This window comes from Vicugna pacos, chromosome 25, assembly GCF_048564905.1.
Source record: "Vicugna pacos chromosome 25, VicPac4, whole genome shotgun sequence".
Taxonomy (NCBI): Eukaryota; Metazoa; Chordata; class Mammalia; order Artiodactyla; family Camelidae; genus Vicugna; species Vicugna pacos.
In genome coordinates, this window is record NC_133011.1 from 39,246,360 (window position 1) to 39,264,939 (window position 18,580).

At 62.9% G+C, this 18,580-nt stretch overlaps 3 protein-coding genes across 4 annotated transcripts; 1 reads left to right on the plus strand and 2 right to left on the minus strand.

The window, feature by feature from the left end:
• The first annotated feature begins 41 nt into the window (after positions 1 to 41).
• On the plus strand, positions 42 to 5,261 carry TIGD5 (tigger transposable element derived 5). Its single transcript, XM_072949891.1, has one exon. The coding sequence runs from the start codon at positions 176 to 178 to the stop codon at positions 2,117 to 2,119; it is 1,944 nt and encodes a 647-aa protein (XP_072805992.1). The 5' UTR covers positions 42 to 175; the 3' UTR covers positions 2,120 to 5,261.
• Positions 5,262 to 5,374: 113 nt separating this feature from the next.
• Positions 5,375 to 10,213, minus strand: PYCR3 (pyrroline-5-carboxylate reductase 3). 2 transcript variants are annotated; one of them, XM_072949875.1, is made up of 6 exons: positions 9,920 to 10,213; positions 8,427 to 8,491; positions 7,824 to 8,003; positions 7,342 to 7,554; positions 6,949 to 7,025; positions 5,375 to 6,743 (listed from the first exon to the last, which is right to left on the minus strand). In XM_072949875.1, exons 1-6 carry the CDS (start codon positions 10,020 to 10,022, stop codon positions 6,611 to 6,613), a joined length of 771 nt encoding a protein of 256 aa, XP_072805976.1. In that variant the 5' UTR covers positions 10,023 to 10,213; the 3' UTR covers positions 5,375 to 6,610. The 2 variants fall into 2 exon arrangements, with proteins under 2 accessions (XP_072805976.1, XP_072805975.1); XM_072949874.1 differs by having other exon boundaries at positions 6,949 to 7,041; positions 9,920 to 10,206.
• A 2,185-nt stretch (positions 10,214 to 12,398) lies between these two features.
• On the minus strand, positions 12,399 to 17,374 carry GFUS (GDP-L-fucose synthase). The gene is made up of 11 exons (XM_006211179.4): positions 17,212 to 17,374; positions 16,055 to 16,211; positions 15,604 to 15,718; positions 14,458 to 14,586; positions 14,305 to 14,378; positions 13,992 to 14,125; positions 13,806 to 13,870; positions 13,424 to 13,490; positions 13,189 to 13,268; positions 12,911 to 13,010; positions 12,399 to 12,756 (listed from the first exon to the last, which is right to left on the minus strand). Exons 2-11 carry the CDS (start codon positions 16,198 to 16,200, stop codon positions 12,701 to 12,703), a joined length of 966 nt encoding a protein of 321 aa, XP_006211241.1. The 5' UTR covers positions 16,201 to 16,211; positions 17,212 to 17,374; the 3' UTR covers positions 12,399 to 12,700.
• Between the last annotated feature and the right edge of the window lie 1,206 nt (positions 17,375 to 18,580).

Consider the following 18,580-nt stretch of genomic DNA (forward strand, 5'->3'; position numbering starts at 1 on the left):
GACGCGCGGCGCGGGGCGGGGCGGGGCCAGGAGGGGCCAGCGCGCCTGCGCGCGCCGAGCGGGCGAGACAAAGGGGAGGGCCCGGCCGACCCCGCCCCCGGCGCCCCGCCCCGTGCGGCCGGCCGGGCGGGCGTATGGCCCCCGATCCGGTACCCCCGTCGCTGCCGCCGCCGCCATGTACCCTGCGTGTCCCTCGGCCGGCCCGGCCCCGCGTCGCGGCCGCCGGCCCCCACCCGGGCGCCCCGCGCAGCCGCTGCGGCCCCCCACGCCTGCCCCGGTCTCCGCTGCGCGGCCCCTGCCCCCTGCACCCGGGCCGCGGCCCCGCGTGGCGGTGAAGATGGCCTTCCGCAAGGCCTACTCCATCAAGGACAAGCTGCAGGCCATCGAGCGCGTCAAGGGCGGCGAGCGGCAGGCCAGCGTGTGCCGCGACTTCGGCGTGCCGGGCGGCACGTTGCGCGGCTGGCTCAAGGACGAGCCCAAGCTGCGCTGGTTCCTGGAGCAGCTGGGCGGCGAGGTGGGCACGCAGCGCAAGAAGATGCGTCTGGCCAACGAGGAGGAGATCGACCGCGCCGTCTACTCGTGGTTCCTGGCGCTGCGCCAGCACGGCGTGCCGCTGTCGGGGCCGCTCATCCAGGCACAGGCCGAGGCTTTCGCGCGCCAGATCTACGGGCCCGAGTGCACCTTCAAGGCCAGCCATGGCTGGTTCTGGCGCTGGCAGAAGCGCCACGGCATCTCCAGCCAGCGCATCTACGGCGAGGCTGAGCCGCCGCCCGCCGGCCCCTTGCCCGGCCCCCCGGTCAAGCAGGAGCCGGCACAGTCCCCCCGCGCCGGCCCCCTGCCCGACTGCGCCTCGAATTCCCCGGCACCCGCCGAGGGCGGCTACGGCGACGAGCAGATCTACAACGCCAACGTCACTGGCCTCTACTGGAAGCTGCTTCCGGAGCAAGCCGCGCCTCTGGGCGCGGGGGACCCCGGCGCGGGGGGCTGCGGCCGTCGCTGGCGGGGAGACCGGGTGACGGTGCTGCTGGCTGCTAACCTGACTGGCAGCCACAAGCTGAAGCCGCTGGTCATCGGGCAGCTGCCAGACCCACCCAGCCTGCGCCACCACAGCCAGGACAAATTCCCTGCCTCCTACCGCTACAGCCCGGATGCCTGGCTCAGCCGCCCCCTGCTGCGGGGCTGGTTCTTTGAGGAGTTCGTCCCGGGCGTCAGGCGATACCTGCGCCGCAGCTGCCTGCAGCAGAAGGCCGTGCTGCTGGTTGCCCACCCACCCTGCCCCAGCCCGGCTGCCAAGATGCCCACCCTGGAGGAGGGCGAGGAGACCCCCAGGAGGTGCCGGCCTGAGCCCCTCGGCTCCCCAGAAGAGCTGCAGACCCCTGACGGGGCTGTGCGGGTGCTGTTCCTGTCCAAGGGCAGCAGCCAGGCGCACATCCCTGCCCCACTGGAGCAGGGTGTGGTGGCTGCCTTCAAACAGCTGTACAAGCGCGAGCTGCTCCGGCTGGCCGTGTCGTGCGCTGGGGGCTCCCCGCTGGATTTCATGCGCAGCTTCATGCTCAAGGACATGCTCTACCTGGCTGGCCTCTCCTGGGACCTGGTGCAGGCAGGCAGCATCGAGCGCTGCTGGCTGCTGGGCTTGCGGGCCGCCTTTGAGCCCCGGCCTGCGGAGGAGTGTGCTGGGCAGCCAGCTGGCCAGGCCGAGGAGGCTGCAGAGCACAGCAGGGTGCTCAGCGACCTCACGCACCTGGCAGCCCTGGCCTACAAGCGCCTGGCCCCTGAGGAAGTGGCCAAGTGGCTGCACCTGGATGATGATGGTGGGCTGCCCGACAGCTGCAGGGAGGACGCGGGCCCCAGCCGGCCTCCTGTACTGGTCCCTGGGGCCCCTCCACCCCCAGCCAGCCTACTGTCTGTCATGGCGGGCGGAGAGGAGGAGGAGGATGCCGCTGTGCCCACTGCAGGGGAGGCCGTTCGGGGTCTGGAGACGGCTCTGCGATGGCTGGAGAGCCAGGACCCCCGGGAGGTGGGGCCACTGAAGCTGGTGCAGCTTCGCTCACTGATCAGCATGGCCCGGAGGCTGGGGGGCATCGGGCCCTCTCCCACAGTTCCTGATGATGGGTTGTGACCCAGCCAGCCTGAGCAGTCCCCCAGTGGCCTTTCTCCTGCTGCATTTGGAGGGAGGGGACACATCGTCTCCCCTTTCCACCTCCTCCCTCCCTTGGGGTGGCCCAGCCCATGGCTCAGGAGTTGCAGGATCCCAGCCCAGCCTGGCTCCGAGGAGCTCTGTAGGTGAAGGGTCATCCCCTCCACTGGTCCCCCTGACTCATGTAGGGGTAGCTAGAAGAGGCCGCGGGCTCCTGCCCCCTCCTTCCTGGGCAAGCACACATGTTGGGTCTGTGCTCTTAGCCAGGCCCCCCCCCCACGCAGGCCTAGCAGACACACACACACCACAGCACTTTACAGAGCAGTTTGCTGTGTTCCCACCCTGGCCCCTGTGGGGCCGAGGCCTCCACCCCCACTCCTGCCCACACCTCCTACTCCCTGACCCCCGCCTCCAGGGCCCAGCACTTACACTGGACAGGGGCCGGCACACCCCTCTGACTGGGCCCTGATGCTGTGTGATTCCCACACCATAGCCGCTGGTCGTCTCAACGGGAAGCACAGCAGTCGTTTCTGGTTTTAGTGCATTAAGTCCATTTTTACGGATACTCTCCAGGAACCCAGAGGGGTGTCACTCCCCAACCCGGGCCATCTTGGAGGGCGGGCAGCTGCGTGGGCTGGAAGGGAGAGCGGGGCCTCCTGAGGCTCCGGACGCAGCAAGGGGTGCAGGTTTGTGGTCCACTCGGATTTTCAATTTTCCTTAAGAAAATTCCATCCTGAGCAGCTCTCATTCTGTGGGGCTGACGAGCACTAGACCTGAGCCCTGGTGACCAGACCAGTGAGTGGACCAGCCACGGTCCACTTCGTCTGGCTCCAGGGAGCTGCCCTGTGGCACTGACAGCCACACACAGGACAATCCTTGTGCCTTTGCTCCCTCCAGGGCTCCTCCTGCCCAGCCCACCCCCCCGAGGCTTCCTCCTCCCCTGTCTTGGCACTGCTGAGGGTGTGGCCCACAGCCCGGGGATTTGGCGTCTGGGTTGCACATTTTGAAAGGAGAAGGGAAGGGCTCCTGTGTTCCTGTCCAGCTCTCATTCTGCTCCATCAGCTCTACATTCAGGATTCCTGCTGGTGATCTGAGGCCGAGATACCCAGATCTCCCAGAGGCTGCTCTGCAGAGATGTCCAGAGCCCTTGTGAGGGGCAGGGGGCCTGGATTTGAGGGGCTGCGTGCATATTGGCACTCTCCCCTCATCAACTGCCTCATCTTTCCGGGGGTCCAAGACTGCAGAGGCTGCAGAGGTGATGTTCGTGGTAGGGAATGGCTGCGCTGTGGGGAGGCAGCTGGGGTGCCCTTGGAGCAAGCAGGTAAACTGTTCCTTGGAACCATCCCTGGCCAAAAAAGTGTACTTGAGGATGTGTATATGTCAAATCCGAAAGCTAGGGAAAGGTGTGGAGGATTTGGGAACAAGAGAAGGGAGGCTTGGCTGGCCAGGCCAGGCCAGCAGCCTCCTGCCACACCTGCTGGGGCCCAGCTGGCACATCCGCTGCCAGCTGTCTCAGGCCCACACCTGCAGGAGGCAGACTGCAGCTGGACCTGGATCTAGCCAAGCAGCTGGCAACAGGCTTCAGGACAGCTTGCATTTTACTCCATCTGCCTTTTTGGCTGGTAGGGACCCAGCCTGGGGCTCCTGGTCACAATAGCTGGTCTGCTGGGCCTCTGCTCTGCTGGGCCTGTCTGCAGGAGTGTGTGGAGACAGAGACCTCAGGCCCCACGTGGGCAGTGGGTGAGGGTGGCCTCAGCAGCGCCCTGCAGCCGCCATCAGTGCCCCCCCTCTTGCTGAGTCTCCCTCTTCTCCCCATGGGCCTGGGTGGGGAGGCTGCAGTTAGTATTGGGAACCAGTGTCAGGACAGAACCTGCTGCCTCCCTCTCCTCACGTCCCACCAGTCTCGTCCCCTCTAGGGAGCCAAGGCTGCACCCTAGGAGGTGGCTCTGGCAAGTCCCCATGGCCTTGGGTGTGCCCTGAGTGAACGAGGCACAGCACAGGATGGTCTGGGAGCCCTCTTTGCTGGGCCAGGACCTCCTCTAAAGGTATCCTCTCAAAAATGGAGCTATTGGTGCCATGAGGCAGAAGCCATGGGCCCTGAGCCCTGCACACGGAGGGGGTGGCTCTGCCCCTGAGGGTGGCCTCAGACATGGGTCCTCCGAGCCGGAGGCCTGCAGCAGAGTGTGGGTGGCGGGCGGGCACCTGGGGCCCCACCCCAGCTTTGGTGGCTGTCACTCCCTCCCTGGGCTCCTCTTAGTGTGAAACCATGGGACGGCCTGGTCAGAGCTTCCCACGGGGGACGCTAGAGGCTGTCTCTGCAGGAGAATGGCCAAAGTGGACCCCAGCTGGGTGGCCTCCCTGCTGTTGGCCTGCTGGGCCCCAGGTCTTTTGAGTTTGCCACCCTGGTGCACAGTAAGGAGAGAGAGGTGGTTGATGGCACCAAGGGGGATGCTGGAGTTGGCGCTGCTAGTGTCTTCAGCAGCCATCACCTGCAGCACTGGGCACCATGCCGGAGACAAGCTTTCTTGCCCTGGAGGGGGACATGTTTCCCTGGTGGGGTGGGGACACCCACAGCCAGGGAGGTGCTCAGGGACACAGCCACCAGCCTCCCCTCCTGCTGTTCACAGTGCTGTAACGATGCTTCGAGGCAGTGAAGGTCACCTTCCAAAAAGTGGCTCTGGGTCAGAGTCACCGTTAGGGCCCCCAGAGGGTTTGGCAGTGGGCATGCAAGGGAAACCCTGCAGGTGGAAAGGTGAGCTCGCAGGCTCCTGCTGAAAGCACCCTGACCTGTGGGGTTGGGAGGGCGAGGCCAGGTGGCAGGTCAGAGGAAGCCTGTCTGAGGCCAGCCTTGCCTGATGGGCTGAGCGTGCTTAGGGGTGCGCCCTCAGGCTGAGGGGTCAGTCCTCCAGGGACTCCCACGTTGGCCTGAGGTGGTCAGGGTTGCCGGGGGGAGCCTGCAAACAGGGAGCCCAGGAGGGTGAGGCTCAGCTCCAGTGGCAGGTCCTGGGGTGGGCGCCGGGTGCGTGTTCTTTCTGGGCCCCTTTCACATCAGCCTCACTGACAGAGTTTACTGGCCAGCGGGACCCCGCGTGCTTTATAATAAAGGCTGAATGTGTCAACCTCACACATATCCCCGTTCTAGCCTTATTTTTGTAACTTGATCCAGAACACGTAATTTGAAGAAGTAGGGAGGATACAGAAATGGGACGTCGATGAAAAAAGCTCACATCCACCAACTCCTTGGAAAAGTAATTTCACTCTTACAGTAGAAGGTAAAGAAATGGCCAGCAAGGAATTGATCTGTGACCCTGCCCCCACCCCACCAGCTGCCCTTCTTGGGCCGGTCCCTCCTCAATGAGCATGCCTTGTCGGGTCTGTCACCAGCTGGGCTGGGGGATCACCAGGGCGCCTCTCATGCAGGAAGTGGCCTGCTCAGGTCAGGGCTGGGCAGAGGAGCATTTTCTGCTCCCCAAGTTGCGCCCATCCTGGTCCCCAGGGATCCTGCTGGAAGATGCATCACGGGGCCCCACAGACATAGTGCTGGGGGTGAGGTCAGAGTTGGTGGGGGGCCCAGTGAGCCCATCCTTGCAGAAACCCTGTCCCCACACCACCTCATCCACCTGCCCCAGACCTCTCTGTGCCAAGTGTCCCAGGCCTTGGCAGAGACACGGCTCCAGACTGGGATTTGGTTTCACTGGCCTCCTGTTAAACCCTGGTCTCTGTGCTGCTAGGGGGCGTCTTTATTCCCTTTTACAGGGGCAGGAGGCAGGTGCGGAGATGGACTCAGGCTGACCCTCTGAGGAGTGAGGGTCCAGATCAGATGGGCAGCAGCTGGTGAAGGCTGCAATGGGGGCTCCCCCAGGGTGGCAGGGCAGCGGGAATGAAGGAGAGGCTGCCACCCAGGTGCCTCACCCCATCTTACAGGCAGGAGGACCCTCTGCCTCCAGTCTCAGCTGTCAGGCTGCAGCGAGAACTGGGCCTCCGCCTGGAGTGGAGGGGGGGCTCTGTCATGCGGGGAGCTCCCCGAGAGCCCTGGGGTAGCACAGCAGACAGCTGCAGGCAGCCCCCCAAAGGCTCCATGTCCTTGCTTCAGGCCCCATGTTCCTGGCTACTGCCCTGCTGGCCCGTTCGCAGACATGCTACAGACCCAAATCCTGCAGTCGAAGGCCAGGCCACGGGACTCTCAGGACTCTCCAAGCAGGGAAGGGTCAAGGCCAGCTCCATCCGCCACTTGCCAGGAGCTTAGGGTCTGGGGAGGGGCCCAGGACCAGCCATGTTCACGGCTGGCCAGGCCCCATCCTCCAGCCACCCTCAGACCTCAAGCAGCTCCTCCGCTGGCCTGCAGAGTCTTCGGAAGGGGCCAGGGAGAGAGGAAGGGAGGGGCGGCACTCAGGGCTGTGGCCAAGTCCTGTGCCCATGTGCCCTATTTCCGGCTGATCTCCTTGGCCCGGCAGGTGGCAGCCTCCACAGCGCTCATGGCGGCCGCACGCAGCCCACCCTGCTCCAGCGCGTGCAGCCCATAGATGGTGGTGCCGCCTGGCGTGCACACGTCCGTCCGCAGCTGGGCCGGGTGCTGCCCCTCCTGCAGAAGCATCTTGGCTGTCCCCTGCAGGGAGGGTGAGGGTTGGGGTGACTTGGGGGAGGCCGGCAGCCCCTTCTCCAGCTCAGCCCTGACTTCTCATGCACCCCTCCACCCCGCCCATCTCAGCCCAGGCTGCCCAGGCCAGCTGTCTCCCATCCCACTGCTCCCAGGAGGCATGCTGACCCATCCCGTCCACCCACCCCTCTGGGGCCAGGCAGCAAGGTCTCACCAGCAAGGTCTGGGCAGTAATGCGGTGGGCCAGGCCGCTGGGCATGCCCATCTTGATGGCGCCTTCAGCCAGGGCCTCTGAAAAGGTGCACACCTGTAGCAGCAGGGGCGGGGTCAGAGCCAGCTCTCCCCTGGACCCAGCACCCGCCTGGAGAAGGATGGGAACCTTCAGGAACACAGCCCGGCACACTAGTCACCAGAGTGGAGGCCTGAACCCAGGGGTCTGCCCAGAGGCCGGCCTCAAAGGCCCAGGAAGGCACCAATATAGGGAGGGTGGTGCTCGTGGGCAGCCCAGGGACCCAGCCACGGTGGCAGGGGCTCAGAAAGGCCCCACTCTGCTGAGGGCCATCCTGTGAGGGCAGGGGTGGGAGCACGGGGACCCAACAACACTCACAAAGGCCACACCACTGCCACTGAGGCCGGTGTGGACGTCCACATGGGCTTCGGGCACCTCCTCACACTGCCCGCAGGCCTCTAGCAGGGTCCTCAGGAGCTCAACCTCGCTGCTGCCGGCATGGCGGCCCCGCGCCATCACCAAGGCCCCCTCCTGGACCACGCAGGGCAGGTTGGGCGAGACCCGCAGCACTCGCGCAGTTGGGGGCAGCAGCTGTCCAGTGAGGCTACAGTTAGGGAGTCCGTAGGATCGGGCCTACTGGGCAGGCACCACCTCTGCCAGCACAGGCTCCCCTCCCTGCTTCCCCCGGCAGGAGAAACCTGAACCCTGGCCCCTCAGCCACCCGGCCACCTCTGCAGCAACTCATCCCGCGCCCAGACACAGCTGGTCTGGGGTGGCCAGGGCTGGGACGCTGAGTCTGGCCAGCAGAGCCCACCCTGGGGTCAGAACCTCAGCCCCACCTAACCCCACGGGCCACTCACCTCCTCCAGGGTGCTTAGAGAGACCCCGGCAGCCACAGACACCAAGATATGCTCTGCGGTGACCACAGGGGCCACTTCCGCCAGGACGGCCGGCAGGACATGGGGCTTGGTGGCAAAGAAGATGAGGGAGCAGCCCTGCAGCACCTCCCGGTTGGAGTGGGTGGTCTGGCAGCCCAGGGCCTGCAGCGGGGAGGCCGGACCAGCCCCAGGTCAGCAAGGCGCCCTCCCGAACCGCAGCCCTCCCTGCTGGAGGCCACTCTGGGTCCTCATGGGTCTCTCTCGCTGCAAACGCCTGCCCTGCTCCCGGTGTCCAAGATCGCCCAGACGCCCCTGAGTGTCAGCTCCTCCTCCAGCCCTCCAACCCCAGTGAGTGCCCACGACCACCCCTGCCCATCCAACACACACATGTCCACACGCACACATTCCGTACCCAGCCCTGGCCCTCCACAACCTTGACCTTCCTTGTGGCCTTTGACCTTCACTTCCCCAACCCAGTCTGCCTCAAAACTTTAGTTAAGTAAGCAGCCCCAAGGAGCATCTCAGAAGGACAGGAGCCAACAGCCACCCTGGGCCCCGGGGGGGCCTCCACTCTAGCTCACTCACCCGGAAGTGGCAGAGGTTCCTGTCAGTGGGCGCACTGGCCAGCACGTGCTGAGCTTCCACTTTTCCTGGAGAGAAAGGCAAAGGTGGGGCAGGGTTGGGGGTGTCAGTGAGGAGTTGGGGCGAGTGGAAGGAGGAGGAAGAGCCAGCCTGGCAGGCCCCTTCCTGAAGAGTCTGTCAGGCTCAGCCACACCTGGGCCATCCCAAGACTCTCCTGGAAGCAGAGATGGGGCCACAGCATTGGACACATTCGATTTTACTCAGCAGTCATCGCCACCTGCCTGCTGCCGAGTCCAGATGCCCTGCCAGACACAGGGGCCAGGAGCTTGCCTCGTCTCGTGAGGACACATATCCCTTGGACTGCTGCCTGGGGAGGAGGGGGTATGGTGGGTGGGGAGGCCTGGGGGTGGGGTGGGGCCCAAACGTCCCTGGGACGGGGTGCATCTGTGCTGGGACATCCAAGCAGAGCCTAACTGCCCATTTGGTAGAAATCATCTAGTTTTGTGGGTTCGTGGTTGGGAAGCCCAGATTTCTGTGCGGTCTAATAGAATGGCAGAAGTGCAGCCCCAGCTTGAACAGTGACCGCCACTGTGTGCTGCCTACACGTGCCGGGACTGTGATCCATGTGGACTCTACCCACCGGGAGGCAGGCCAGCTCTCAGGTGTTACAGGTAAGACACCTGAGACCTGCAGTAAACTGTCTTCCGATGATTTTGACCTCTCTGGACCTTGACATCTAGCGGAGGCCACGGAGAGGGCAAAACACCCTACAATGTGAAGGACGGAGAATTATCCGGCTCCAAACGTGCACAGTGCTGAGACTGAGAAATCCAGCAGAACGGCCAGGAGTGCAGCTGGGACACAAACAGAAAGAAAGAGTCCAAAGCTCGACGGGTCAGGCGGCTCCACCAAGGCAGGAGGTTGGGGAGTCCCGGGGGATCCAGGCTCTAGGCCAGCCTGGGCGGCCCAAGAGAAGCATCACCAGAGCCACACGGGTAACTTCACATTTTCCAGTAGTCAGAGTAAGCAAGCAAGAAGAAGCAGGAAAAGTTGAATTGCACTGCATTTTTTAACCAAATATAGCCAAAATATACACGTACTCAATATTAAAAATGGCTAAGATACGTTACTTTGTGAGCTAGATCTTCCAAATTCTGCGTATACTATACTCCATGCACTCGCCGCACATCTCAATTTCACGTGTGGCTCGAGTCCCACGCGGGGACGGCGGGCTCTGAGCCTCTCCACCACATCCCCCTCGGGCTGCGCTCCCAGGGAAGCAGTCCCGAGGGGCAGGTCGGCGCTCCGCCCCCGCCCACGGCCGCCCGGCCCTGCTCCACCCTGGGACCCTGCGCGGAGGGCCCCGTGCTGCCGGGGACTACGCCGGATTCATCCTTCCGGGCAGGTGAGCCTCGCCCCCCCAGGCCGCGCCGGTGTCGGATGCCCGCCACCCCCGGCAAGGGGACCCTACACACCCCACGTCCGCGGCGCCCCACCTGCTCGGATGAGGCCCTGCGCGATGGCCTCCGCCATGCGTCCGGCGCCCACGAAGCCCACGCGCCGAGGGAGGGACTCCGCCGCCTCCGCCGCCGCCGCCATCTCACCACCGCGCCGCGCCCCGCCCTCGGCCGGGCCAATGGGCTGCGCCGCCCCGCACCTGCCCTCGTCCACCCGCCGCCCAGACCCTCACGCCCCGTCCCTTCCCGTCCCGGCTCGGCGCTCTGCCGCCCGCTAAGTAGTTGGTCTCGCCCCCTGGCGGCTCGTTGGCTGGAGAGCCCTAGACGCGGGGCGCCGACGCAGAGGGGCGGGGCGCCGACGCAGAGGGGCGGGGCGCCGCAGGGGGCGGCACCGGCGCAGTTCCGCGCGGACGTTTCGGTCCGACTGAGGACATGAGTTCTGTTCTGAGGACCCCGGCGAGCGAGCCTTGATAGGATTGCGAGCGCTTGTGTGATTTCTCAAGTGCAGCTCGAGAGAGGCCATTCAAAGGCCATTCCCAACCGGTGGGGGCTACTCTGACCTTATCCTAGAAGTCGGTGCCCTGCAGCCCTCCAGGTGGGGGCCCCCTCGGGGATGCTGCAGAGCCTGGAGCACCAGTGGTGGCGGTCACTGGGCAGCTGAGCTTCCAAGAGGGGCATCTGACCAGCCGCTGATGAAAACCTGGCAGCCGGAATGTGGACTCCAGCCGATCATCCCGACAGGCCAGGGGCTGGAGAGTGGGACCCTGCTCACGCTGGGTGGGTGCAGCATTCTCAGCGCCCTGGTTTTCTGTTTGGAGCTAAGAGTGGACTCGGGCCTGTTGTACAAGGCTACCTAGTCAGGGCTTGTGGACAGCTCTTCTCCAAGCCGCAGTGGGTCCAGCAAGCCAGGGAAATGTGCGAGCAGGGGTCTGTTGCAGTTCTGTGTTTAAGTGGTTTCCACGGGCCTCCCAGGGCACTGAGGGGAGGAAGCAGGAAAGACCTTCCTGAGGCCTTGGTTCCCAGCAGAGACCTAGCCGGCTTGTTGGCCCTGAGGAAGACAGAGTGCTTGGCTGTGGCCAGGGACCACCTTAGAGACTGACGGGGGTGGGGGCTGTGGGTCAGGGCTTTGCTTGTAATTTTTGCTTGACATGGGAAAAATAAGGTCTGGAGATCTAAGACTGTAGTTAAAACTGCATTTTAAAGATATTTAGCTATCTTCTTTAAACTTTTACTTTGACTTGTTCTAAGTTCTTTCAGCAACTGCCCCTGAGCATGGTGCCTGCTCTGGGCCGGGAATAAAAGCCACACATCAGCGGAATGGACAGCCAAACCCCTACCCTGCAGATCTGCATTCTGGCTTGGGGGACAGCCCCTCCTCAATAAACACACACACACACACACACACAGGACAACCCAGGGGACAGCTCAGGACACAGAACCACTTTTGGTGTCCTGTCACGCATGTCTGGCCTCTGCTCTGTGCCGGGCCTCCTTCCCACCGTTCTCACCTCGCTGATCTGAGCTCAACTCAGGTCCTGCCCCTCCCCCTCAATCCCCGCATGGGCAGACCCTTCATTCACCAAGGGCTGGCACCAGGGGATACCTGGTCCTGGAGCTCCAAGTCTCTGGGGGAAGGACAGGTACCACCAGAGAAGCAAACAGGTAGGGCGGGCCTCGGAGAGGGAGAACCACTTCAGTCAAGACATGAAATGTGGGGAAGCCAGAGAGAAAGGGGGCAGTGACGGGAGCCACGCATGGTCAGTTGGGCACAGGGATAGAGGTCGGGACTGCGTGCCGGGCACAGGGAAGACAGCCAGTGCCGCCTGGATAAACAGAGTTAGTCATGAACGCAGCTGGCACACTTGAGGCCAGAGGAAAGCTGGGGGTCACTGGCACGAAGACTAGGAGAGCCGGGGAAGGTGCCTGGGTCCTGTGGGAGGTGGTCTGTGGACTCTGGCCTGAAGGCTTGGGAACTGGGCACCCCTAGGTCCACACCCAGCACTAGCTGGCTGGCCAGTGGACTGGTCAGTCAACCTGTCCAGATTTCCCTGTTGAGGACCGGGCGGCCCAGGCCGTTCACCTTCCTGCCCACCAGGCCCTCTCTGCATGTCACCTGTTAACTGTCCACCGGAGAAGGGCAGGCCAGGCCCTGGCACCCAAGCAGCCACCCGAGGGCTGGGGAGATGAAGGTTCAGGTCTGGTCCTACACTCTTCTGGAGTCCAAGGGGCATCTGAGCCATGCAGTCACCACTCTCTCCTCTGAGCCATCCGTGTGCCCACTCAGCCTGTCCGAATCCAGACCCAGCCTCTTTCCCCAAAGTGCTGGGGATGAGGAAGCTCCGGGAAGAGTGCCGGTTTCCAAGGCCTTCATGTGGCGACAGCCGGCCACTGTGGCCCGGCAGCTCTTGGGGGCTGAGCAGTCAGTGGGGGATGGTGGGTTTGGGGGCTGCCCAGGCTCAGGGAGGCTGAGCCTGTGGGTGGGGAGGGGAGGGCTGGCACAGAGTGGCTGGGGCCAGGCCTGTGAAAATGCACTTTATTGGTTCCTGGGGAGCGGAAGAACAGGACCAGAAGTGGACACATTCAGGGACCGACACGGGGAGTGGTGCCAGGCCTGGCCAGGCCTTGGTTTCCCTGAGGATGGACGTGAATGGTGGGCCCACTGGACAGTTACCCAGAGCTGCCCAGGCAGAGAGGGTGGAGCCCGGGCCCCCTGACGAGGGCAGTGCCCTCAACTCCTGGCAGGTTGAGGGTGGTTGCCACTGGGCTCTGCCGGCTGAGCTGGGTGCCTGGAGAAGGCAGCACCGCTCCCTCTGCCCCGCTTCACTTCCGGGCATGCTCGTAGTTGTCAGTGAACCAAGCACAGGTCTCCTTCACCGCTGCAGAGGGGGCAGGTAAGGGCCAGGGCCGAACTGACCTCCACAGGGTTGGGGGGAGCATCACCCCTCTGTCCGGCCTCCAGGATGAGGGTGTGGAGACCAAGCAGCAGGGAAGCGGAGGCCTGGGGAGGTCCTGAGGGATGGGGGGGCTCACCCTGCTTGAAGGGCGTGAATCGGAAGTCGGGTAGGTAGGCCCGCAGCTTGCCGTTACTGGCTGTCTTCTTAAACTGCCCGTCCGCCTTGGTGGTGTCGAACTGGGGGCCTGGTCAAGGCCACAGCAGAAAGGGAAGCCCCCACACCTGCCCTTGCCCCTTGCCTAGCCTTCCCAGGGAGAGCCTCTGAGAGAGCAGCAGGCCCCACCCCCTGCTGCCTGGGTGAGCAGGCGCGTCTGCACAGAGACCCTCGGTGCCCCCGCCTGGAGTGGAAGGATACAGTGACCTCCCCATGGAAGTCCATGGCCTCCACCACAGCTTCGGCTGCCTCCTGGATGGAGATCTCATCTTCCTCGCCCACTGTGGAGAGCAAGGGGCCAGCGGCCAGATCAGGCCTCCTCTGCCTGGAGCCGCTGCCACCCACCCCCAAGGTGTTCCCGCTCCACTACTCCACACAGCTCTCAGAACAGATGGGGGCCCTGGTCTGCCGCCTTTGGGGGCCTCAGGGCGCCCACCTGACAGGATGATGGGCTCCACTTCACTGTACTCCCGCAGGACCCAGATAAGGAGCCGGGCCAGGTCCTGGAAGTCAGATGGCAGGGTCAAAGACCACAAACTATGGCCAAATGGGGCCACAGATCACCCCTCCCAAGTGCCCCAGCTCCGTCCCTGTGGGCTTGGCCAGCTCAGTCCCAAGTCCCTTCTCCTAATGAGCTCAGAGCTGTACCTAGTACTCCCTTGGGGACAGGAGCCTACAGGGACTGAACGAAAACTAGTGACTGCTCCCCAGGGGGCTCAGCCCAGACCCCCACCTTTTCCCAGACTCCCTCCCTCCCACAGCCGGCATGGCAGCCCCAGGAGATGTGCTGGGGGACAGCCATGCACTCTGTGACCAACCAGTGAGTAGATGAACTGCCTCCGAGGCTTCCCTGTACCCCACACCGTCAAGGCTGAGCCAAGGCCTGCAGGTTCCAGGAGGATGAGGTCAGGGGGGGCTGTGCCGGCCACTGCCCCTCCTTCCCCTGAGCCGCAAGGACCCCATCAGGCGGTTGACCTGGCCGGCGTGTGGGTGGTAGCACTCACTCTTGGCCAGGTGCACCTTGTGGATGAGGCCAGGCAGCACGTGGCCGTCCTCGATGCTGAAGTTGTCATGGGGCCCGAAGACGTTGGTGGGGATGACCGCAGTGAAGGTGCAGCCGTGCTGCTGGAAGTAGGCCCTGCGGGGCAGGCACAGCGTCTCCTCTGGCCCTCACCTCGAGACCACCGACCCACCCCGACCCGGCCTCTTACAGACAAAAAAGCAGACGCCGGCAGGGAAGGGGGAGGTCTGGGGCCCCGCCCACCGCACGGCACTCGGGCCGGTCCCCTATTCCTAGCAGGTGCGTGGGAGGAGGACCTGTTCTGCACGTCGATCATCCTCTTGGCGTAAGAGTAGCCAAAGTTGCTGCTGTGTGGCGGTCCATTGTGAATCTAGGGGAGCAGAGGAGCCATTGCATCTCAGCCCCGCCCCCAGGCCCCGCCCCGCCCCCGGCCATGCCCCGCCCATCACCATGGTCTCGTCGATAGGGTAGGCGGTCTTGTCCGGGAAGACGCAGGTAGACAGGCAGGAGACCACCTTGCGCACGCCCACCTCAAAGGCCGAGTGCAGCACGTTGTCGTTGATGTGTATGTTTTTCCTCTGCGGGGGCGGGTTCAGGCCCCTTCAGGCAGGACCCCAGCCCTGACATGTTCCCCCAGGGACAGAAGCAGGGACACACCCTGGCAGGCAGTTTCTGAACCAGCTGTTCTAACTGCTGCCAGGGACAAGGCAGGGCCCACCTTCCAGAAATTAGGGCCCCTTCCAGCTGTAGGAGGGTCCGGGCCTGCCCTCCCTGAGGCTGGGAGAAGGCCCTGGAGGAGAGCCCCGCCCACAGGGGCTGAGGCCTAGGCAGGTGATGCAGGAACCAGGAGGGACCCAGGGGACCCAATCTGGCCCTGGTACAGCAGGGTAAGAAGGGGTCCCTCCACCCCCCCCTACCCCCAGTAGCAGTGAGGCCTTGGCCAGCCATACCCCTCCCTGGCCCCACTTCCCCTGCTGGAAGTTGTACGTGAGCTGGCCAGGGCAAGGGTGGTCTGGGGAGAGGGGAGAGGGCGTGGTGAGGCAGCGTGCTGGGAAGGCTGTCACTGAGACAAGGAGGGGCCCCCTTGCAGAATCTGGTCTGAGCTTTTGCCGTCCCAGTCCTGAAACATGCGGAGGCCAGTGGCAGAGATGATGAGCCAAAGCCCTGCAGGGTCCCGGCTACAGGCAGAACCCAGATCTCTTCCTGCTCAGCCCCAAGCATACATCCTCTCAAGGCATGTGTGCAGCCCAGAGGGCCTGGCTCCATGCAGCTGGACCTCCTGGGAGCAGGAGGGTTTGGCAGCCCAGAGGGCAGGAACCAGCCCCCGGTCACACAGCAAATGCTGTTGTCTCCCAGCTGCCCTAGCCCCTAGGTTAGCTCCGTGGCTTTTCCTATCAGGCCAAATGCCCACAGGCCCACCCTCATTCCCCTATGCCTATGCACCAAGTGTGCATCACTGGGGGCCCTTCAGGTTGTGCCAACCCCTGACCCTCAGGGACTTCCTGGGGCCAGAATGTGAGCATGGGAAGCTGGCCAGGAAGTTCCCAGAATCCAGGGTCCTGGCTCCCAGTGTTCACTGGGGCCCCCTCACTTACCCAGAAGTCCAAATTGTATTTGATATTCCGGAACAGGCCCCCCACCATTGCAGCAAGATGGATGACGTGTGTGGGCTGGACCTTTTCAAACAGCGCTCGGGTCTGTGCCGCATCCCTGAAGGGAGCCAGGCCGTCAGGAGTCACTTGGAGGCCTGAGGGAACTAGCTCCCTGGCTCAAGGCTCTGGGGGCAGGACTCAGGCAGGGCTGATGGCAGGAGGGGCTGCCAAAAGGGAAAGTGGCCAGTTCAGGCCCTGGGTGTATGAGGATGTGGGCTCCCAGGAAGAGATGGGAGGAAGTTTGCCCAGAGCTGCACACACCCAGGCCAGGCCAGGCCAGCCACCTGGCAGGGAGGGCCCAGACAGGAGGCTGCCAGGCCCAGGGACAGGCCTGGCCTGGAGTCTCAGTCTGGAGAGAGAACGGTAGGGGTGCTTCCGGCATGAGCCCACTCACGTGAGATCAGCATCCTTGGAGGAGACAAACACCCAGTCCTCTCCGGGCAGCCTGGCCCCATCTGCTACCACCTTCTGGATGGCTCTGCCCACCAGCCCAGAGCCCCCAGTCACTAGGATCCGCATGGACCCCTGGGGCTCACCCATGTTGGCTGCACCTGTAGGGTCAAGTGGTGTGAGGCTGAGGCCCTCATGCTCCAAGATGCCCCTGCCCAGGGTCACTGCCCTTACCACTGGCCCCACTGTGACTTCCAAGGGCTGACCTGGGGCTCCCTGGGACAACTGGCACAGGTTGAGGTCCCCAAGGAGTAGACACTGCCCGCTGGAGACCAGATAGACCCAACTAGCCTGAGTCATCCCCTCCTCCCAGCCCCATTCCCCAGGGAGCTCTCTCCCTAGAGCCGCACAGGAGCCCTGAGGCTGCCACTAAGCCAGGAGAGCCAGGCTGTGCCCTGCAGGCCCAACTCTGACCCCCACTAGACCAAGAAAGGGACCACTTGCTCTCTTCTAGCTGACAAGAGAGGAGACAGCCAACCCTGGGGCTGGAGGCTCCTGGCCCAGATCGTTAGGGCTGCTCCCAGCCAAAGCCCATATGCTACAGACCGGGAAGAGGCAGTGCCTATGTTTGCAGCCCAGTGCCCACCTGGGGCCAGCTGGTCCCAGCAAGGCTTCTAGAGCCCGGTTCCTTCTGGTTCAGATATGGAGAGGCCTCGGGGCACCACCGCCTCTGGGGACCTTATCTTGGAGGCTAGAAATCTGCTTACGCCCCTACAGGACGGCTCTGACCCCACTGTAGGGCCCCATTGGCAGTCCCGACCGGAGAGGACCCTGCCCAGACAGCCGGCTGCTCCAGACTATGCGGGCAGTCCAGCAGCAGGTACCGCGGTCGGCCCCCTTTCATGCCGCCGGGCGCTTCCCACGCTCCCGGATCCTCTCCCGGGGCCACCTCCATGTCCACTAGCCTCTTGCAGCTGGGCACCCCCCCAAAATTTCCCAGGCCCCACTCACGGCCTGCGCCCACGAGCCCCCGTCCCACGCCCCCGGCTGCCAGCACCCCTCAGGCCTCTCTGGGTGTCACAGGACACCCAAGGCCCAGGCCCCGGCTCGCCACGCCACGCCCCCCGCCCCGGGGTCCCTTGGTGCCGCGCGCAGGCTCACCTGCACCGTAGCCCACCTGTCCGGCGCACAGAGAGCTGCTTCCGGCGCCGGCGGAGTCTCGGGCAGGGCCGGGACAGGTGGAGGGGGCGGGACCAGGTCGGGCCCTCCCGCGGCGCTCTGGGAAATGGAGTCCTCGCAAGGCGCCCCGGGTAATGCTGGGAAGTGGAGTCCGGGACTGCGCAGCATCCTGGGAAGTGTAGTTCTTTCCGGCTCCGCTTCCCAGAGGCGGCGCTCGGTCCTTCTTAACCCAGCGTGGGGGAACCGACTGGGAGAGGATGCACGTCGCCGCAAGCCCGCAGGCTCCGCAGGGAGGAGGGCGGCATCGCCAGCGGCCATTCTAAAAACGGAGGAGCCACAACTCATTGCTTTCCTAGGGCAAAAATTGGATTTGTGAGAAAGCTGCGACTCTGTTACTATTTTCGGCACTCTGAGGGAGCAGTGTATAAAATATATTTCACTAAATACATTAAAAAATTTCTGGAGATTATTGCAAAGCAGGAGACCACTTGGGGGCTGTCGCTGTAGTTCAGGTAACAGGACTCGAGAGGTTTACTGACTGAATTAACAGGACCCGTGCTTCATTCGCTATGCACGTTAAGGGGAGGAAGTCAGGCGTGATGCCTGGTGTGATGGTTGGTGTTATGTGTCAACTTGGCCGGGCTGTCGCACCCAGTGATTCAACCAAACATCGTCAATCAGCTGATTTGAAGACCTCAAGCGTGCTAAGCATCCACTGAGCTCCACCCTCCTCCCGCCCACACCTGGAGTTTCTGAGCCATGTCTTCTCCTTTATTTCTGGCAAGATTCCATTTTTTGCATCTTATAAACTTAACTTGAATTTAACTACTGCTATCACACCTTCGTAGGAAAGGGGTAAAGGAAAGAGAAAGGAAATAAACTTTTAAATATGACTATAATACAACTTAAAGTAAAGTGACACCTCAAGGAAATAAATACAGAAAGAGCTATGGCTCAGAGTCCTGAGGCAAACTGACTTTTTTCCTCTGTGAGTGATCTTTTTTTCCTGGATGTTTGTATAGCATTTTTGTTTTGTTTTGTTTTGTTTTGTTTGGGAGGGAGGTAATTGGGTTTATTTACTTACTTATTTATTTTAATGGAGATACTAGGTATCGAACCCAGGACCTCATGCACGCTAAGCAAGCCTCTCCCTCTGAGCTATCCCCTCCCCCACTCCCCTCATAGTGTTTTCTCTTTCAGGATCAGTAATTTCATTAGCCTTTGTGTTCTCTATTTTTTTTCGGTACACGATGTGGTCTTTCAGTTTGGAGAGTGGATATTCCTTTCATTCAGGAAAGTTTTCTTCTGTTATAGCTTTGAATCTAGTTTGGCTGAAACGCTGTGGCCAACA